Raw genomic sequence first — 20161 nt, forward strand, 5'->3', positions numbered from 1 at the left:
GATTCTCTGAGAAGACCTGGATATTCTGATACATTCTTTGTAGACCCATCAGCTCTGAAATTCAGATATCCACATTCCTCTGCCTCCTTAGTGGTTGATTGAAAGTTATAATTCACAATATCTTCATGCAACTGCTTGTTTTTGAAATTCAATGTTAAAATTTAGTATGTTGTAAATATTAATCATTTGATTTTGTTGTTTGAGATAACTTTTCATTGAGGACAAAACACACAAAGTCTAACCTCCATAAAAATGGAACCAACAGCAGAACAAAGTAGAGATATCATCAAACTGTAATGTAAAAATTCATAATTTTGTAGGTGTCATGTTACATTGAAAAACACTGGGTAGGTTGGGCATGGTGGTCAATGCCTTTAATCCCAGCACTTGGGAGGGAGAGGCAGCTGGTTTGCTGTGAGTTTGAGGACAGCCTGGTCTCAAAGTGAGTCTAGGACAGCCAAGGAAACAGAGGATCCCAGTATCAAAAATCCAAAAAAAGAAAAATAAAAGAAAAAAGAAAGATACTTTAGTTTAGGCACAATGATATTGTGAGAAGATGTTTGCTTTCACTACCTCTCTCTCTTTCTCTCTCACCCAATACCCCAGATGCCCTCATCTTCATCAGAAAGGTCTAATGAATACATTGAAGTTCACCTCAATACTCCAAAGCAGAAAATGAGACATCTCATTAAGTACTCCAAAGAACAAAATCACCGGCTGCAAGAATATTTTGATGAGTGCATGTACCCAAGCAAAGAGCAACTCATGGAGCTAGCCCAGAATCTAAGAGTGACAGACTATCAGATCCAGGTATGAGTTTTTCTACATTCTCTCCCCGTGCACCCAGAATATATTTCCAGTCAGCACCTTCACTGTTTTGGAAATCCCTCTCAATTTGTGCTTCTACAATCCTGGGAGATCATGCCATAGATGTTGACTGTATATGTTTGTGCATCCAGGGCTGGACATGGCATTCAGCTTGTGCATGGGTACTGCCCTGGAGACACATTATCAATATGTAGAGTCTCTGTGACCCAGACACTTATGTTTCTAGTAAAGACATAGAAAATCTAGGTGGTTACCCTAAGTTTTGAGTGTTAGGTGGTATCTATCCTGACATCCTACCTCTTGTTAGGCATCTCCTGCTACTTCCTATTCTGACCCAACCTGACACACACAGGTCTTCCTATATCTTCTCTTTTTGTGTTTTCATATCTGGTGTAAGGACTGACGAGCTAAGTACAAACAGAAAAATCTCCAGAATGTTTCAGAACTACCAGAGAATATGGAAAGCCCTAAGGATGTTGATGGATCAACCAGTTCCCATGGTTGCTCAGATGACGCTGCCACTGGAGAGTCCATGTCTTCAGCGACATCTTGTGTGGACTCCACTCTCCACCTGGAAGAGACTCTCCACATTGAACAAGGATCAGAGGGTGCCAGGTGTGTTCTCCAAGAAGACCATTGTGATGGTCAAGCTCCTGCTGCTGCTGCTGCAGGCTCTGGGAATTTTCTAAGAAGAGGGACCCAGAATGACCCAGCAGTAGCTGAGTGTGCCTCCACTGAAGCAAACTTCCTATGGAAGCTGCATTCCAACAAAAAGATGGTGCTGAAGACTCAATTGCAGATATTTAGGAGCTCTGGGAAGAGATCCTTAAAGATCATGGTATAACAGAGGACATGATGGATCTTCTTACATCACACTCCGAATGAACACATTGACCCTGGACTGGTTGAGGACCAGAAATCTGTAAAACAAAGAAGGGTGGTAGTGAAAGCCATTAGTCTTCTTTTGCTTGTATAGATGCAATATCATTGTGTTAGTTTCGTGACACTGTTATCAACAGAATGAGAGGGTTTCCAAGGCTACTTAGAGTATTCATCACTTATTGTTGGATTATACATTAAATAAAAGTACAAAACGTCTTTTTATGGTCTGTTCTTTCCAAAATGTGTTAGAGTTGCCCTTCCATGTATGTGTGTGTGTGTGTGTGTGTGTGTGTGTGTGTGTGTGTGTGTGTGTGTGTTGTGTCTTGTGTGCCTATATCCATAGAAACTAACATCTGGTGCCTGGGAGGTCAGACAATGTTTTAGGAGCGTCTGGTATTATAACTACTGACAGTTGTGAGGCAGAATACATGTGTTTGCAACTTACCTCAAGTCCTGTGCAGAAAGAACTTAGTTTGATGATTCCAAAGATGACTAATTGCTTTACATCTTCAGTGGAAATATCTAAATAAAAAAGGCTGTGGTGTTCTTAATCCTTTGCAAAACATGTTACCATTTTAAAATTTGTCTTTCAGGTTCCAGTAGATAAAAGCAATATAATGGCTCACGATCAGCTTCAATTCTATTTCTAGTGGTTACTATGTCCTATTCTTGCCATCATGGACAGGGTGTACACCTTCTATATTTATATGAATGTAAAATGTTCATATAAATAAAATAAAAGTACTATATGTACTAACTAAACGGTCTAAAGCTGGCCCTTTATAAACTAAAACAGATTTATTTTGTAAAAGTTTAGTGTGTCCATGAAACTCATAACTCACTGGTGTGTACAAGTTATGCTTCAATATACAAGAATATTTTTTTCTTTTTACACCCTGTGATTGTAACATAGGTAACAGTGTCATGTCACTGTACTCACATAAATATGCTTTGGTGACTTGGGGCCTAAATCTGCATTGTGAAATTCATCCATAAATTTTTATTTACCTTTTTTTTATTATCTCAATCAAGTTTGTTATAATGTATTCACAGCATATACAGATTATAATCTGCTTGATTTTCTTTTTTTGTTCTGACCCTCTCTCTCTCTTTAAGTTTATTTTTGTCTCATAGATCTCTTAACAGTTGAGGTCTTCCTGTTTGACTACAACCAATTAGGTCTTATCTGGATAGCCTGCTTCCTCTTCCTCTCAGTTCCTCTCAGGGAGTTCTACTGGTGCCCAGTTTGTCTTTGCTGCTGCTGTGCAATCAACGCTTGCCTATAATGTTTCAAAACAACCTGTTAATCCACTGTACAGACCACTGAAATGGGCCAGCATGTGGTACTTTTCATACGTGGTACATGCAAATAATATGTATATTAAGTTTGAATTCTGTGAGGTTCAACATGAATAAATGAAATATAACCTAATCAGAGAATAAAGTATCTTAAAAAGTAAAAATCTAGACATCCTGGCTTATATTTTAACCTGGATTTTGGGAGAATCCCAAATACTTCTGCAAGTCACAGTAGAGTGTGAGCTACACATTGATACTTTGCCTCAGCAAGCAACAGAACCCAGAGGGAAAGTGTTAATGTGTCTTATCGGTCTGAGGTTATTTGACCCCATCTGCTAACTAAGTTTTAGTCCTGGATGCTTCTAGCCTCCATACAGTATAACCTAGGCCTAGAGTGCTTTCAGCCTATGAGACTTATTGCTTACTATGATCACACTATCTCTTTTTTTCTAAACTCTGGCTGGCTGCTTTCAATCAGTTGTTCTTGCTGAAATTCCTCTCCTAGTCTCTCAATCTGAAATTTCACTCTTCCTCTTTCTAAATTGCTCTTCTTTACCTCATAGTCACTTTGGAAATGTATTGTTAATTATGGATCCTTCTCAATCTCTGTTTTGTTTTGTGTTCAGCTATGTATAGCTTCCTCTCACTGAAATCGGTCTCTACAAAACTCTCATAGTTAAATTGCCCGTGAGTTCCACAAACTGACCTCTGATGAATTGCCTCTCCCCTAGCTGAGTCTCCTGAACTGACTGAAAAGAACTGACTAGAACTCAGACATCCATGATGCCTGAGAGCTGGGATTGATGGAGTGTTTCACCATATCGTGGAGCTAAGCTTTCCTTTACCTGAAACTTGCTTTATTCTAGCTTGGCCTTGAACTCAGACATCTATTTGTCTGTCTCTTGGAGTTAATGTAATTTCTGAATTCCAGCTGGCTTAAAAAGAGTTAGAAGAATTTTAGAGGTGATCTCTTTCCAGTGTAGCCATGTTCTGATTTGAAATTTCTGTATACAGGTGGAGTCACTATCATAGTGGAGGGTGGGCTCTGTTTTCAGTACTAAATCTACTATGCAGTGGGCCACTCTTATTAATCTCTGTTCACAACCACTATATGTCATCATAAGCTACACAGAGGTTTGAAGTCCACATTAGCTCTGTTACTGAGCCTCACCAAGGCATTTTTGATAAATTTTGTACTAATTTGATAATGTAGTTAACATTAATCCTTTTGTAGGTATCAAGACATCTTCACATGACTTAGCAAACTAAACTTGGGCCTTCCATGACACAGGTTTCCTGCACAAGTAAGAAGAGAGATGAAGCTTCCATATTCACCCAGGTGGAAGTAACTAAACTTCCAGGAAACATACTTCATGGATCCTGGGTTGGAGTAAAGATAGTGCATCCTCTCAAAACAAAATCCAACAGCAGCTCTCTGTGGCCTCCTATTCATTATATGGCCAACCAGTGACCAAATAATCCATGATCAGGACTTTGTTATAGAAGAGCTCTGGAACAACTGTAAGACTATAAAGGATCTCATTTTCCGGGGAACAAGACTCAGGGTCTAGATGCTCCATTTAGAAAGAGCATGATAGTGGTGGTATCATGGCCGAAGAGTAGTTGCCAAAACTTTCTAAGGCTGAAGAGGCAAATCCCCATCAAGAAGTGAGGAACTACATGAGTGTTGTGGACTATCCTTTATCCCAGTCTAAAGGAGGCAGAAGCAAATGGATCTCTGGTAAGTGATGGCCAGACTGCTCTAGGTATGGAGACTCTGTCTCAGTTTTATGAAGAGAGAAAAAAGGAGGAGTATCAGCCATGTGAATATAGAGCAGTAAAGGTGGGCAGTGTGCTGCATGAAGGCTCATTTCTTGAGGTGGTCATCAACCAGTGGAGTCCACATTTCTTCTGAGTTGAACCCTTCACAGTGCAGGAGATCCAAGAGTGTTTGGCTAAGAAAGAGTTAACTCTTGTGGTTCCAAGCAAACCAGGCAGCCCCATAAGGTGGGGCTGCAAACAGATTGAGGATCAGGTTGGGGTGTCAGGTGTGCAAGAGGGGATTAAGGGTGTGTTGGTGGGAGTGTCCTGGATGAAGAACCTATTTAAGGCCTGATTCCTAGAGTAGAGCTTAGAGCTTGAGGCTGGATCTTCGAAGTCTGGAGAGCCTACTGTGATCCAAGGTGAGTTTGCTTGTAAGAATTCTGTGTAGATGAGAATGTGACTGTCTTTTCATCATCTAGCTGTCATGAGTAAGAGTTATTCTTTCTCTATATGGTCTTCATCACAAGCTCTCATTTTTTTAATTAGCCTGGCCTTCTTGATGATGTAAAATCATATTTTAAATTGTTAAATCATCCATGTGATGGCTACCCATGTTGAATATTTGTTTGTTTGCTTTCTTACCTTTTAGTAATTGGGTACATCTATGTAATCCCAACTGTCTTTGATCTCTCTGTGGAATGCACTGTTGGAAGGACCTCAGAGATTAACTAATATTCAGTCTTCCAAGTGTGGTATTGAGTGCCAGAAATAAACAGTGAAAGGGTGTTAAAACCACATGTTTATTATCTATCATCATCTCCACCTCCCCCACAACTACTACCTCCGCCTTCATTAACAGACCTCAGAGATTAACTAATATTCAGTCTTCCAAGTGTGGTATTGAGTGCCAGAAATAAACAGTGAAAGGGTGTTAAAACCACATGTTTATTATCTATCATCATCTCCACTGCCCCCACAACTACTACCTCCGCCTTCATTAGTATGAAGCATGGTGGTGAATGCCTTTAATCCCAGATCCAGGGAGGCAGAAGCAGGCAGCTTGCTGTGAGTTTGATGACAGCCTGGCCTACAAAGTGAGTCTAGGACCACCAAGGAAACAGAGAAACTCAGTATCAAAAAACCAAAGATGAAGAAAGAAAGACAAACACTGGGTATCTGAAGGATACTTTAGTTTAGGCACAATGATCAGTTGAGAAGTAGTTGGATTTTGTTACCTCTCTCTTTCTGTTTCTCTCTCTGTCTCTCTCTCTGTCTCTCTGTCTCTGTCTCTCTCTCATTGTTGTATTTACTAATTTACTAAGTTTTGATAAAAATGAATGAAGCAGATGTTTACAGGCTCTTGATGTAAGGAAGAATCAGGAGTATTTATTTTTGAGACAGGGTATCTCTGTGTACCTTGCCTGAATGACCCTTAGTTTGTAGAGTAGGCTGTAGTGGAACTCACATCTGCCTCCAGAGTGCTCTGATTAATGGTGTGTGCAATTGTGCTCAGCTAAAACAAATCTTTTCGAACTGTGTGTGTACCTGAGACTCTGGGTGATGGCATAGATGTAGGGATGAAATCTGAAGGCACAGATGAAGAGACATTTGCTCTCATTTGCCTCTAGCCATGCCTCCCTCACGAAATTTAATCATTTCTGGTTTTCTGCTCTCTTTTTGCTTTGGTCTGTAGGGATGGAGATTGAATTAGGGTCATTTTCATGGTAGACATGGGAAGAGATGAATTAAGAACATAAATTTGTTACCTCCATCCCCTGTTTTTCACCCTCTAGACAGGATTTGTCTGTGTAGTCTTGGCTGTTCTGGAACTCTCTTTGTAGACCAAGCTGGACTCAGACACAGTGAGATCCAAGTGCCTCTGGACTATTGGGATTATAGACATTTGCCACCACATTAGCTCCTGTTTTTGTCCAATGAAAAGATTTAAATCCTTTGCATTGCTTATCTCAAAATCAGTCTATCACAGATTGCTTGTTATTTAGTATCAGTCCAGATTAGGAGAAAAGTGCCCACCTTTGTGCTGGGGTGAGAGGACTTGCTACTTCCACAAACACTGGTGTCCAGAAAAAGAAATACCTGACCACACCTAGAAACTGATAAACCTGTGTCTTAGACTTTGGCGTTGGGATTTAAAGGGTGGCAGTATTATACTCTGAGGCAGATACCTTTTGACCCCTTTTAACTGGCATCCACGATAGGTATCCTACAAAATTGGGCTTCCCTAGTCAACATTCTATAGCCTTGTAACTCTTGCAGATGTCCCTCCACAGCACTTTTTAAACTGTTATCCCATGAAACCTCTAATGGTAAGGCACAAAGTCTGCATTTGGTGTCTTTTAAACTTGGAGGAAAACGGACCACTAATGTCTGCTGTAACCTCCCACTGGGTATGTATATTAAAAGCAAAGATGAGTACACTCAGCTTGGCCAATTGGAAGCTAAAGAACACATCTTTCAGATTCAAGAGAATATACACTTGTTTCACTGGAAGCATCAGATTCAGGAGAATTAGAGTTTGCAGGTTTCTTATAGGCTAGGGAGCCGTTTTCCAGGGTGACTGGCTAGGAATCAGGATGTGTGTGTGTGTGTGTGTGTGTGTGTGTGTGTGTGTGTGTGTGTAGGAGTTAGTGCAGGAAGGAGCTGCGGTGACCTTTTTATGATTAGAGTCACACCTTCTATTTCTTTCTAAACTCTGGCTGGCTGCTTTAAATCAGCTGTTCTTGCTGAAGCTCCTCTCCTAGTCTTTCAGTCTGAATTTTCTCTCATCCTTTTTCTCAATTGTTCTTCTTTGCCTAATAATATCTTTGGAAATAAGTTATGAACTTATGGATCTTTCTCATTCTCTGTTTCATGTTCAGCTATATATATCTTCCTCTCTCTGAATCCTGTCTCTACAAAACTCTACTAGTTAAACTGCCTGTGAATTCCAGAAACTGAACTCCAGGAACTGAACGACACTTCACAGCCTCTCACCTAGCTGAGTCACCTGAACTGACTGAAAAGATCTAACCAGAATCAGACCTCCATGATTGCCTGAGATCTTGGATTAATGGCTTGTGTCACCACACCCTGGACATGAGATTTACTTAATCTAAAACTTGCTTTATTCTGGGCTGGCCTTTAATTGGAGATCTATTTGCTTGTCTCCTGGGATTAAAGGTATTTCTGCATTCCAATTGGATTAAGAAGAGCTAGAAGATTTTTGGATGTGATCTTTTGCCAGTTCAGCCATGTTGTGAATTCAAATTTCTCTGTACAGATGGGGTCAATATCAGAGTGTAGAATGGGCTCTGTTTTCAATACTTAATCTACTGTGCAGTAGGGCATACGTATTATTCTCTAATGAAAACTGCTGTTTGTCATCATAAACTACACAGAAGCTTAATGTCCAGATTAGCTCTGTCTCTGAGCCTCATCAAGACATTTTTGATAAATTTTGTACTAATTTGATAGTGTAGTTAACTTTAATCCTTTTGTAGGTATCAAGAAATCTTGCCATGACTTAGTAAAGTAAGGTAGGTCTTCCATGACACAGGTTTCCTGAACAAGTAAGAAGAGAGATGAAGCTTCCATATTCACCCAGGTGGAAGTAATTAAACTTCCAGGAAACACATTTCAGGGAGGCTGGGTTGTAGTAAAAGCAGTGCATCCTACCCAAAAATACAATAGCAGCTCTCTGTGGCATTCTATTCATTACCGGGCCAACCTGTGACACAACAATCCATGAGCAGGCCTATGTTTATAGAAGATATAAGCAACTGTGGGGCTGTAAAGGATCTATTTATCCAGGGAACAGGATTTAGTGTCTAGATGATCCATGTAGAAATAGCATGATAGTGGTGGCATCATGGCTGAAGAGTAGTTGCCAAAATTATCTAAGGCTGAAGAGACAAATCCGCATAAAGAAGTGAGGAACTACATGAGTGTTGTGGACTATCCTTTATCCCAGTCTAAAGGAGGCAGAAGCAGATGGATCTCTGGGAAGTTATGGCCAGACTGCTCCTGGTAGGGAGACTCTGTCTCAGTTTTATGAAGAGAGAGAAAAAAAGGAGTATCAGCCATGTGAATATAGAGCAGTGAAGTTTGTCAGTGTGCTGCATGAAGGCTCATTTCTTGAGGTGGTCATCAACCAGTGGAGTCCACATTTCTTCTGAGTTGAACCCTTCACAGTGCAGGAGATCCAAGAGTGTTTGGCTAAGAAAGAGTTAACTCTTGTGGTTCCAAGCAAACCAGGCAGCCCCATAAGGTGGGGCTGCACACAGATTGAGGATCAGGGTGGGGTGTCAGGTGTGCAAGAGGGGATTAAGGGTGTGTTGGTGGGAGTGTCCTGGATGAAGAATCTATTTAAGGCCTGATTTTTGCAGTAGAGCTTAGAGCTTGAGGTTGGATCTTCGAAGTCTGGAGAGCCTCCTAATATCCAAGGTGAGTTTGCTTGTAAGAATTCTGTGTAGATGAGAATGTGACTGTCTGGAGGATGTATTCTTGTCAACATCTAGCTGCAATGAATAGGAGTCTCTCTTTCTCCCCATGGTCTTTATCACAAGCTCTTGTTTGTTTTAATTAACTTGGACTTCTTGATGATGTAAAATAATATTTTAAATTGTTAAATCGCATCCATGTGATGGCTACCCATGTTGAATATTTGTTTGCTTTCTTACTTTTTACTAATTGGGTAAATCTATATATTCCAGACTGTCTTTGATTTCTCTGTGGAATCCATAGTTGAAAGGACCTCAGAGATAAAGTAATATTTCATCCTTCCAAATGTGGTGTTGAATGCTGGAAAGCCACAGTGAAAGGGTGTTAAAACCACATGTTTATTATCTATCATCATCTCCACCTCCCCCCACCCCCCAAAACCACGGCTTTCAGCAGCAGCACCCTTCTTATTATTTTATGAATCATGGATTCTCTGAGAAGACCTGGATAAGTCTGAAACTTTCTCTGTACACTCACCTGGCTTCAAATTCATATATCCATATTCAGCTGCCTCCTTAGTGGTGGGATTAAAGTTGTAATTCAGCATATCTTCCTCCAACTGCTTGTTCTTCAAATTCAATGTTAAAATTTTTGGTATGGTGTAAATATTAGTCATTAGATTTTGTTGTTTGAGAAAACTTTTCTTTGAAGATGACACCCACAAAGTTTAAGCTCCATAAAAATGGAACCAATGGCAGATCAAAGGTGCAATGTAAGAAAACATAATTTTGTACATGTTACTTTTATGTTGAAAAACACTGGGTAGGGTGGGCATGGTGGTGAATGCCTTTAATCCCAGCACTAGGGAGGCAGAGGCAGGCGTTTTGCTGTGAGTTTGATGACAGCCTGGTCTGCAAAGTGAGTGTAGGACCCCCAAAGAAACAGAGAAACCCAGTATCAAAAGCAAAAAAACAAACAAACAAACATGAAGAAAGAAAGACAAACACTGGGTATCTAAAGGATAATTTAGTTTAGGCACAATGATCATTTGAGAACTTGGTGGATTTCATTACCTCTCTCTCTCTGTCTGTCTGTCTGTCTGTCTGTCTGTCTGTCTGAATCTCTCTCTCTCTCTCCCTCCCTCTCTCTCTCTCTCTCTCTCTCTCTCTCTCTCTCTCTCTCTCTCTCTCCCCGTCCTTCCCTCCGTCCCTCCTTCACTCTCGCTATTGTATTTACTAATTTACTAATTTTTGATAAAAATGAAGGAAGCAGATGTTCACAGGCTATTTATGTAAGGAAGAATCAGGAGTATTTTTTTTGAGATAGGGAATCTCTGTGTACCTTGCCTGAATGGGCCTTAGTTTGTAGACTAGGCTATAGTGGACCTCACATCTGCCTCCAGAGTGCTCTGATTAATGGTGTGTGCAATCATGTTCAACTAAAACAAATATTTTCGAACTGTGTGTGTACCTGAGACCATGGGTGATGACATAGGGGTAGGGATGAAGTCTGAAGGCACAGCTGTAGCAGATGTTTGCTCTCATTTGCCTCTAGCCATGCCTTCCTCACAAAATTTTATCATTTCTTGTATTATCTTCTCCGTTTGCTTTGGTCTTTGGGGATGGAGATTGAATTAGGGTCATTTTCATGGTAAACACGGGAAGAGATGAATTAAGAACATAAACGTTTTACCTCCATCCCCTGTTTTATCCCCATCAAGAGAGGTTTGTTTGTGTAGTCTTGGCTGTTCTGGAACTCTCTTTGTAGACCAAGCTGGCCTCAAACTCAGTGAGATCCAACTGCCTCTGGACTATTGGGATTAAAGGCGTTTGCCACCACATTAGCTCCTGTTTTTGTCCAACGAAAAGATTTAAGTCCTTTGCATTACTTATCTCAAAATCAGTCTATCACAGATTGCTTGTTATTTAGTATCAGTCCAGATTAGGAGATAAGTGCTCACCTTTGTGCTGGGGTGAGAGGACTTGCTACTTCCACAAACACTGGTGTCCAGAAGGAGAAATACCTGACCCCACCAAGAAACTGATAAACCTGTGTTTTAGTCTTTGGAGTTGGGATTTAAAGAATGGCAGTAATATACTCTGAGGCAGATACCTTTTGACTCCTTTTAGCCTGCATCCAAGATAGTTATCCTACAAAATTGGGCTTCCCTAGCTCACACTCTATAGCCTTGTAACTCTTGCAGATGTCCCTCCACAGCCTGTTTATAATCTGTTATCCCATGAAACCTCTAATGGTAAGGCACAAAGTCTGCATTTGTTGTCTTTAAAACTTGGAGGAAAACGGACCACTGATGTTGTCTGCTGTAAGCTCCCACTTGGTATGGATATTAAAAGCAAAGATGGGTTCACTCAGCTTTGCCAGTTGGAAGCTAAAGAACACATCTTTCAGATTCAAGAGAATATATACTTGTTTCATTGGAAGCATCAGACTCAGCAGAATCAGAGTTTGCAGGTTTCTTAATAGACTGGGTAGCAGTTTTCCAGGGTGACTGGCTGGGAATCAGGATATATATCTGTGTGTTTGTGTGTGTGTGTGTGTGTGTGTGTGTGTGTGTGTGTGTGTGTGTGTGTGTGTTTGTGTGTGTGTGTGTCTGAACCTGGAAATATGGAGGAATGAAATTCACTTTTTTGTTTTCAGGTCCATTCAAGTCCATTTCTTATTATTTGTTCAGCATTGAGGTAGCTGAATTGGTTAGTTGAAAAATTATAGGATCTTAGTGTTGAGTCATTCTTGGATGTGTAGGTTTTGCCCATACCTCTCTTGAGTATTTGATGTAACTCTGAGAGATATTAAATCTGTATATATTTTTGTAGCAGAACATTTATCTACCAGGTTTTTTGTTATAGTAGTTTGTGTGCATTGTTTTCTTTTGTGTGTGTGTTTTGACGGCTGGTAAAATGTCAGAATTGTTCTGGGTATATGTAAGTCTAATTGCATCCGTATTTCTTTTGTGCAAGGTGTTTTATCTTATGCAAAAGATCTTGCTTCATTTGGTTATCTGTTGTTAAATACTCTTTGCTCTACCATCCTGATACTACATTGGATTTTCAGGATCACAGTGTAGATTGAGACTTTCAGTATGAGATCTTAGATAAAAAAAAAAACACAAAACTTGTTTTGGGATTACCTATATCAGATAAGAATAAAAGTTACCCAGAAGGAGAATTACAGGCACCAAAAACATGGTTATAGTGGTAGAGTTTCCCTTAACTATAGACTTCAATGGATCAGGTCTTTGTTTTAGGGTAGAAAGGGGGCGATGGATACAGCCTATATTTTACAACTGGATTGGCACTTCCATCATGGACAAAGATTGCTGAAATCAGAGCTTCAAAGAACAGAATGCTGTTACAGAGCAGGTTGCTTTGGACAAACTTTATGATCAAATGCTTGATATTTTAAACAGCAAAGGCTATTCAAATACAGAAACAAAAGATATGTTTTCCTAAAGATATATCTGTACTGTTCTGTAATTTAATATTTGTGTTCTTTCACTTTTTTCCTTTGGGTTTTTCAAGACAGGTCTTCTCTATGTAACTGTTCCTGACTTCCTTGTGTTCTTTCACTTTAATATTTTTCTTGAGGATGTATAGTTCTGTGACATTTTAGAATGGGAGAAATACAATTCTTGAGGAACAGCAACAATAACATCTGCTTTTTCAAGAAGGGATGAGAGAACCCTGAGCTATTGTGTAATTTGCTATGTTCTCATGACAGATATTCCTACCCTTGACAGAGCATTTTTCTTCCTATTGAGTCAAATATTGTTGCACTTTCCATAGTTTCTTGTTTTTATTTTTTGAAACATATTTTTAACGTTACTGTCATATAATCATGAAACCATTTCTAAAATAAACCTGAGTAGATTTTGACCTTTTATTATATATCTTTTCTCTTTCTTACTTGTAGCTTTTGTACATCACCAAGTATTGAAACACATTCAGAAGTCACAAGACAGATACTAAATTGGCAGAACTGAATCTTCCTGATGAACTTAACCAAAATGTCTTCACAGCTCAGAAAAACCTTTAAGCCTGAGTCACCACCGAATGACCTTGAAACAGACAATCTAGAGTCCATTCCAAGCTGGTGTTCTGTTGTGAATTCTGGAGAAGACAACTCTAACTCGCCAAGTCCTCAGCTGAACTTTCCCCCAAATGACAATGGCTCTTTGGCAAAGCAAGAGCTACAAAGACTCTGGGAGATATTCACCTCATGGTTGCAGCCAGAAAAATGGAGCAAGGAGCAGATGATTTCTCAATTGGTCTTTGAGCAGTTTCTCAACAGTGGGCACTACAAGGACAAGGATGCCTTAACAGAGAAGTGGAAATCAAGTGGGGAAAACATGGAGAGATTCATGGAGGGTCGGACTGATGAGTGCTTGAAACCTCCTGTCATGGTGAGTACCTGGGTGAGAGATGACTAAATTGGGAGGAAAGACAGTCATTGGGATTTGGGGAAAACAGGAAGGCTAGGCTGTTTGTGTTACTAATGAAATGATCCTCACCCCAGTTCAGAGAAATCATATGCCTTTAACTTCCCAGGTGCTAGATTGAAAATTTAGGATACCTTATCTTTTAGTTGTGAGCTTAGACTTTAATGACTTAGCCAAGAGTTTTGAGTGACTGTTGAGGCAGCAAACTGTCTCTGTCATCTACTCATTGCGGAAGCTCTCAATGTGCAGGCCTTGAATAATCATGAAATTAATTTTTTATTCCTTCTCAAGTCTCTGATGTGGTTAAGAACAGATAGTATACTTTTCCAAGTAAGCTTAGGGGTTAAGATATTTTCTGTTCTATATAGGTGTTTCAAGTTGACAATGATGAGCTCTGATAAATTTTGATTTACATTTAGACTTTTTGATGCACCAAGATTGTGATTTTTTTCAAAGTTGCCAAATACAAAAAGCCAAAACTCTGAATGTAACATTTATATAATTCCTGGTTGTTTTGTGGTGCTTCTTGCTGTAAGTAGCTTATTGTATATATGTATAAGAGCATAAATGTCTATGTGAAAAAATTTAGAAAGATAAAAATATGGGGTACAACAACCTGCTGCTTATTTGAATGTTCTAATGTATAAGAGAGTTATCATTTTACAATTTGTGTTATTCCACATTTTGAAGCCTTTGTGCTTTAAGTTTAGAATTTCGTGAATGAAACTGAATTCCCCGTAATCTTCCACAGTGTTCATTCACGTTCCACAGAGCAGAGGCAAAGTTCTCTTAAGGAGACCAATGTAAATGTTGCACTTATTTCAGTCAGAAGAGAATTCTGTTAATTACACAATAATAAATACACAACCCAATAAACCAAAGTTTTGATGTTAAAGTTATTTATGGTCTACGGAGGTTGTGTAGACTAGTAATCAGTAGCAAGGACAAACAATTATATGGGCTAGAAATAAAACCCACTGACCCAAATGTATGAGGGACATTGACACACAGAGAGAAATAGAGATAGAGACAGAGACATAGACACAGAGATACAGAAAGATAGAGACAGAGAGACAGAGAGATACAGAGAAAGACAGAGAGAGAGAAACAGAGAGAGAAGCCACTGATGACTAATGACTAGGGGGTGTTGAAAAGGCCTCAGCTATCTCTGAGTATGAATAAAAGACAACAGGGAGCCTGGAATACCAAGATTCAGCTAGTAGAGAACAAGACTAAAAACCTTAAAGATCCCTGATAGAAAATAGCAATTACAGATCACAGGCTGAAGCCAAAGGAAGAGCTTCCTCTAGAATAGCAACAATCACAGAGAAACAATGAAGGGAGTTCAAGGGTTCTGGGCACTAAGTAACAGATATCAATCCTAGATCCAACTGAGAAATGAAAACAAGGACTAAGAAATCAACAAAAAGAAAAATGTCATCCATAGAGACACTTTTCTGTAGTTGAAAGGACAAACTTTATTAGAACAGACAACCAACTCCCTTGAATGGATTAGGGAGGCTCATCCAGAGCAGGTGACCAAAAGGGATTCTGTGTCTGAGATGCTAAAGGGTGCTCTATGCAATCCAGCTCTTCAGAATTCCACTAGTTATGCATGTTCCAACCCAGCCTTGTTCTCTTCCCCCAATGCTTGATATGTTGGAATCTTTCCAGAATGTTTGGTGGATGGGACACAATGCCTGGAACAAGGGTCAGTCTTCCTACTTTCAAGATTGGCAAAGTTTCTTATGGTCCCCCTTCAATGTATGGAGCAGTTGAAGAAAATATTTTTTCCAAAGCTCCACGGGCGACTCACATTGTGTTTCTCTCCGGAGACTGACTCAACAACATGAGCAAACACAGTGTCAATAGTGACTTGAGATTACAGAACTTGTGAGTGCCAGGATAATATCCTTAGAGAGAGGGTTAAGAGAGACGAGCTAACCCACAATCAAATGATTCTGCACAAACAGGTTAAGGGCAGGTATTACATCATCCACTGGTTCTTTGACAATGGTCACTTGGTTTTTGATTACAGGTCCATGTCTCCATGCAGGGGCAGGAAGCCCTCTTTTCTGATCATCTTTCCTTAAAACAAGTCATCAGTGAATTTAAAGAACAGCAATCAGCAACGTCTGCAACAGGAGAGGATGGAATCACACCCCTTCAGACGCCACATGGCAGGATCGTCACAGCAGGTGAGTGTGGATACTTGAAAGATAGGGATGTTGTGTGAGATCACTTCTGGGGTACAGTTTCATGGACTGTCTTAATTCCACAGGATATGAAGACACTCAAGATGGCTACAAGCACTCCCAGCACACCAGTGAAGTGAATAGTGGTGTTTATAGTCTAGAAAATGAGAGGGATCCCCTTTTTATTATCCAAGGATATCAAAATCCTGAGCCTGAAGAAGGAGATATTTTTTGTGGAATCCCCCACGGAACCAAAGGGACAAAGCAAGGCTCCTCCAGGCACCAGGATCAGTCCCTCTGGGAAAGATTTCCTGAAGCTGTACCCATGGAGTCACAAGCAGGATTGTCCTCCAGGCTAGACCACACTGAAGACAATGAAGATGGCTGCAACGCTTTCTGGAATGCTACTGAAGTAAATGCTGGTGCTAGGAATACTGGAAATGAGATATACCCCCTTCTCACTATTCAGGGAGAAGATCCAGAGACTGAAGAGGGATGCTTTTCTCATGGAAACCTTGACAAAGCTACAAGAGGGAGTCAGGGCCCCTTCAGGTCCCTAGGAGAGTCACAAAGTGCACCTTCTCCTGAAGATGTCGCAGTGGAGGTGTTAATGCTCCTCTCTAAGCCACAGTGGCCTCCCTCTCAGTCTGTCTCTCTGTGCCAGAATCTTGAGGCCAACTCCACAGGTACAGGTCAGCAGGAGAGACTCCACAGAGACCTGAAAACGCACACTTGTGATGAATGTCCCCAAACCTTCAAATATCGGTCTAGACTTTTAGCCCACCAGAGAAAACATAGGAACGAGAGGACATTTTTCTGTCCCTCGTGCCATAAAGGCTTTTATAACCACTCAGACCTTGGAGTTCATTAGGTCATCCACAAGCAAGAGAAGCCTTTCACATGCAGCACATGCAGAAGGTCCTTCAGCCACAAGACCAACCTGCATGCTCATGAGAGGATTCACACAGGAGAGAAGCCTTATACCTGCTCCCTGTGTAACCGTAGCTTCCGACAGTCATCCACCTACAACCGGCATCTGAGGAACTGTCACAAATGATACTGAACTCTAAATCTTCCCAGTCCAAGGCCTTGAATTCTTTAGCCTCGAATTCTCATCTGTACATGAAGAGACACATCACTTGTAAACAACAGTTAGCCAGTGAAAATGTAACATGAACCTTCTGGGTTATTCCTTCCACCCATAGTTTGTCCCATTCGACTGCCACGTGAGGGCAAAGAAGGTGAGTCATTTGTCGGAACACACTGACTCCCTGAGGAAGCTCACCTGTGTTCACATACTATGCAGAAATGTTGGGGGTGAATGATGTTTTCCCCTGATGTGCTTGGTGTAGACTTTGATCACGTCACCAGGATTCTTCAAACTCATGGAGATTCACTAGCCTTTATCTCCCCTAGTTCTGGGGTTATAGGTCTGTGCCACCATGCACAGTTTTATTTTTTAAAGCATATTTATTTAGTCATTTATTATGTATAGAGTATTCTGCCAGAATGTGTGCCTCCAAACCAAAGGATGGAAGCAGATCTCATCATAGATTGTTGTTAGCTTTGATGTTGCTGCGGGCAATCGAACTCAGGACCTTTGGAAGAACAGACAGTGCATTGACCTCAGAGAAATCTCTCTAACACCATGAACAGCTATAGGAAACCATGTTTGATGCACCTGTCCAGGACTGAGCCCTGAAACCCCGGCAAGCATACCAGCAGCTGTCCATGCACAATGTTCTTCCTTCCCCACAGCTTTCAGTTCCCAGGTCCTAAGGACTTGGGCCAGCAGATTTCAGCAGAGCTGCAGGGAGGTTGTGGTGCTAAGAGAAAGATTTGTGCAATGAAAAATTCTTTTGCATAGTGCTCAAAAAGGGTAAGAAATGATCTCAGACACCATTTCCTAACTGAAAGGTGCTACTTCAGAAAGTGAAGAAGTTGGACTGTGAAGGAAACTGTTTGACACTGTTGCGTAGACTGTAATCTAAGGCAAAGAGCAGGCACAGACATTGATGCTGACATAGGAAACAGCCAGAATTTGACCTGATGCTTAATATTTTGACATCAGTTACTAAGTTTTCCTCTGTAGACATCAACTCTTGCAAAGCAGCCTCAGAAACCCCAGGACCTGCACATCTCCCTTCCAGAGGGAAAAGAAGAGACACTGGAGGCTGGGTGTCCAGTAAACACAGGCACAGCTCCCAGCACCAGAGCAAGGATACCCTCATCTGAAGTTAATGACCCTCTCCAGCACCCTGTTGCAAGTCAAGTGGAAGATATTTCTAGCACTAATTTGCAAAAGATCACAATTTCAGACAAAAAGGAACCCTCTTAGGGGTGAGACTCATGAGAATTGTCATTACATAGAAGTGCTAGAAACATGAGTCAGAAACCCACTGCCCACTCCTCATAATTTTAAGGCCAAAGTCTTAACAATACATCAGAATGACTCATCAATTCACTATCAGAGAGGCCAGTCTACTGTTTCCTCAGAAGTACAGCGATGCAGGCATGGTATCATGTTGATGACATGACAGGAGCATGGCTCCTTCCACTCCTCCATGTGCCTGCACAGCTGCTCTCTATAGGAGAGTCACTGGCACTGCAGAAACAGTAGATGAAGAATGGTTATACTATGAGTACTGAGTCTTCAACCCCATCAGAGTCTTAAGAAGGAAATATTATCTAATATGTATGAAGTGAAGGCAAGCAGCATGCAGAAGTACAGAAATTCCAGAGGCAGTTGACTACCTGGAGGGTCTGTAATGATGGGGCATCCAGTGTTCCTCCTGCAGCACAGGACATCGGACACACATTTCTGTGAATCAGGAATTTTGAAGGACTTGTGTATCGAATATCTCCAAAGTTGAATAGGTTATTTCCCAGTGTCCTGCTTCTTCATAGATTGGACAGTCACACTGCTATCAGCAGTAGAAATAAGAACAGTTTTCTTCCATTGGCTTTATATGCCACATTTGTTTCTTTGATGCTCACAATCTTCCCTGAAGTAGATTGGAATATTTATATCTGAATCTACTCATGATTTTTGAAATAAAATTCTTTTTACATATGGTTTTCAATTAATTAATTCACAGTACATCTAAATTGTTATCCATCCCTAGAATCCTCCCATTTCTCCCTCCCTCCCGCTTACCTCCTACTCCACACACCTATGACTGTGATTGGGGACAACTTCCTCCCCATGTCTAGACTCATAGGGTATCAAGTCTCTTCTTGGTCGCCTGTAATCCTTTACCTGAGGGCAGATAGAAAGTCAGACTAAATTTCATATCATGCATGAAATCATCAATACCTAGGTATGATCTTCCTGCTGGCTTGTTACCTCCTGGCTGACCAAAGAAATATGGCTCCCATTGTTTGCTGCAGGGCCTTGAGTTGACAGGTCCCTAATTTCATTAAACAATGGCAAGAGGTTACTTCTTATGTCTCTCTTGGATTTGCAATCCTTAAACCAATGATTTCCCTTCACACTGCAGCTACAATACCCTGGAAATCTTGACATACCGTTACCATTATGGTCCTAATCTCCTTGTACTCTTCTGTGAATATCTACTTCTCAAGAGTCAATATACACCTGTTGCTTTGAGGTCTGGTGCTTTTAAATATATATATTGCAAATGGCCAAATTCAACACAAGTAAGGCACTGGGTATCTTGATATATGAGATCTCTAGCTAAGACTTGTCCTACAATATTGGTATTATGCTCCTGCAAAACAATATCAGTCGTGTCTCTTATCGGTTGATCTATTGGTGCTGTTTTAAAGCTTAATTACTTTCTGACATTCACTATTAGCAGTTTCAAATGCCATGGTCTTTATCAATTCCTATCTGGCATCAGAGTGTAGTTGACAGCTGAAGTCAATCTCAGTAAAAAGTCTGGGAACGTCTCTCCACGGCCTGGTATTGCCTTAGTTAAGGAAATAAATCACTGCCATGGATCTTCAACCATTTCCCAAACTATTAAAGATGCAATGCAACGTGCTTCTATCACAATGTTGTCAGGATTTTTATCAGCTGGCAAGAGATAGTTCCCTTTGTAGCTGACAAACACCTCCTGTCCTTTCATAAATCTTGTTTCAGCAGGCAAACACTGCAGGATCTCACAGCAGTCTGTTTCACATGCCAGACTTGGGATAAACTAACATGTTTACATCCACTACATGTTTTCCCAAATTTTTTGTTTATTTGGTTGCTTTTTGTTTGGTTTTTAAAATTCTTTTCCTTTATGCATTTTACGTACTAATCACAGTTCCTCTCCCTGCTCTCCTCCCA

At 40.6% G+C, this 20161-nt stretch overlaps 1 protein-coding gene across 1 annotated transcript; it reads left to right on the top strand.

The window, feature by feature from the left end:
• Nucleotides 1–606: 606 nt before the first annotated feature.
• LOC311591087 (zinc finger and SCAN domain containing protein 4C-like) lies at nt 607–16735 on the top strand (the record flags this gene model as incomplete). The annotated part of the gene is made up of 4 exons (XM_084770456.1): nt 607–810; nt 13250–13633; nt 15708–15867; nt 15951–16735. 4 exons carry the CDS (start codon nt 607–609, stop codon nt 16733–16735), a joined length of 1533 nt encoding a protein of 510 aa, XP_084626582.1.
• Between the last annotated feature and the right edge of the window lie 3426 nt (nt 16736–20161).

The sequence above is a fragment of the Acomys minous genome, assembly GCF_964271855.1.
Source record: "Acomys minous genome assembly, chromosome: 20".
Taxonomy (NCBI): Eukaryota; Metazoa; Chordata; class Mammalia; order Rodentia; family Muridae; genus Acomys; species Acomys minous.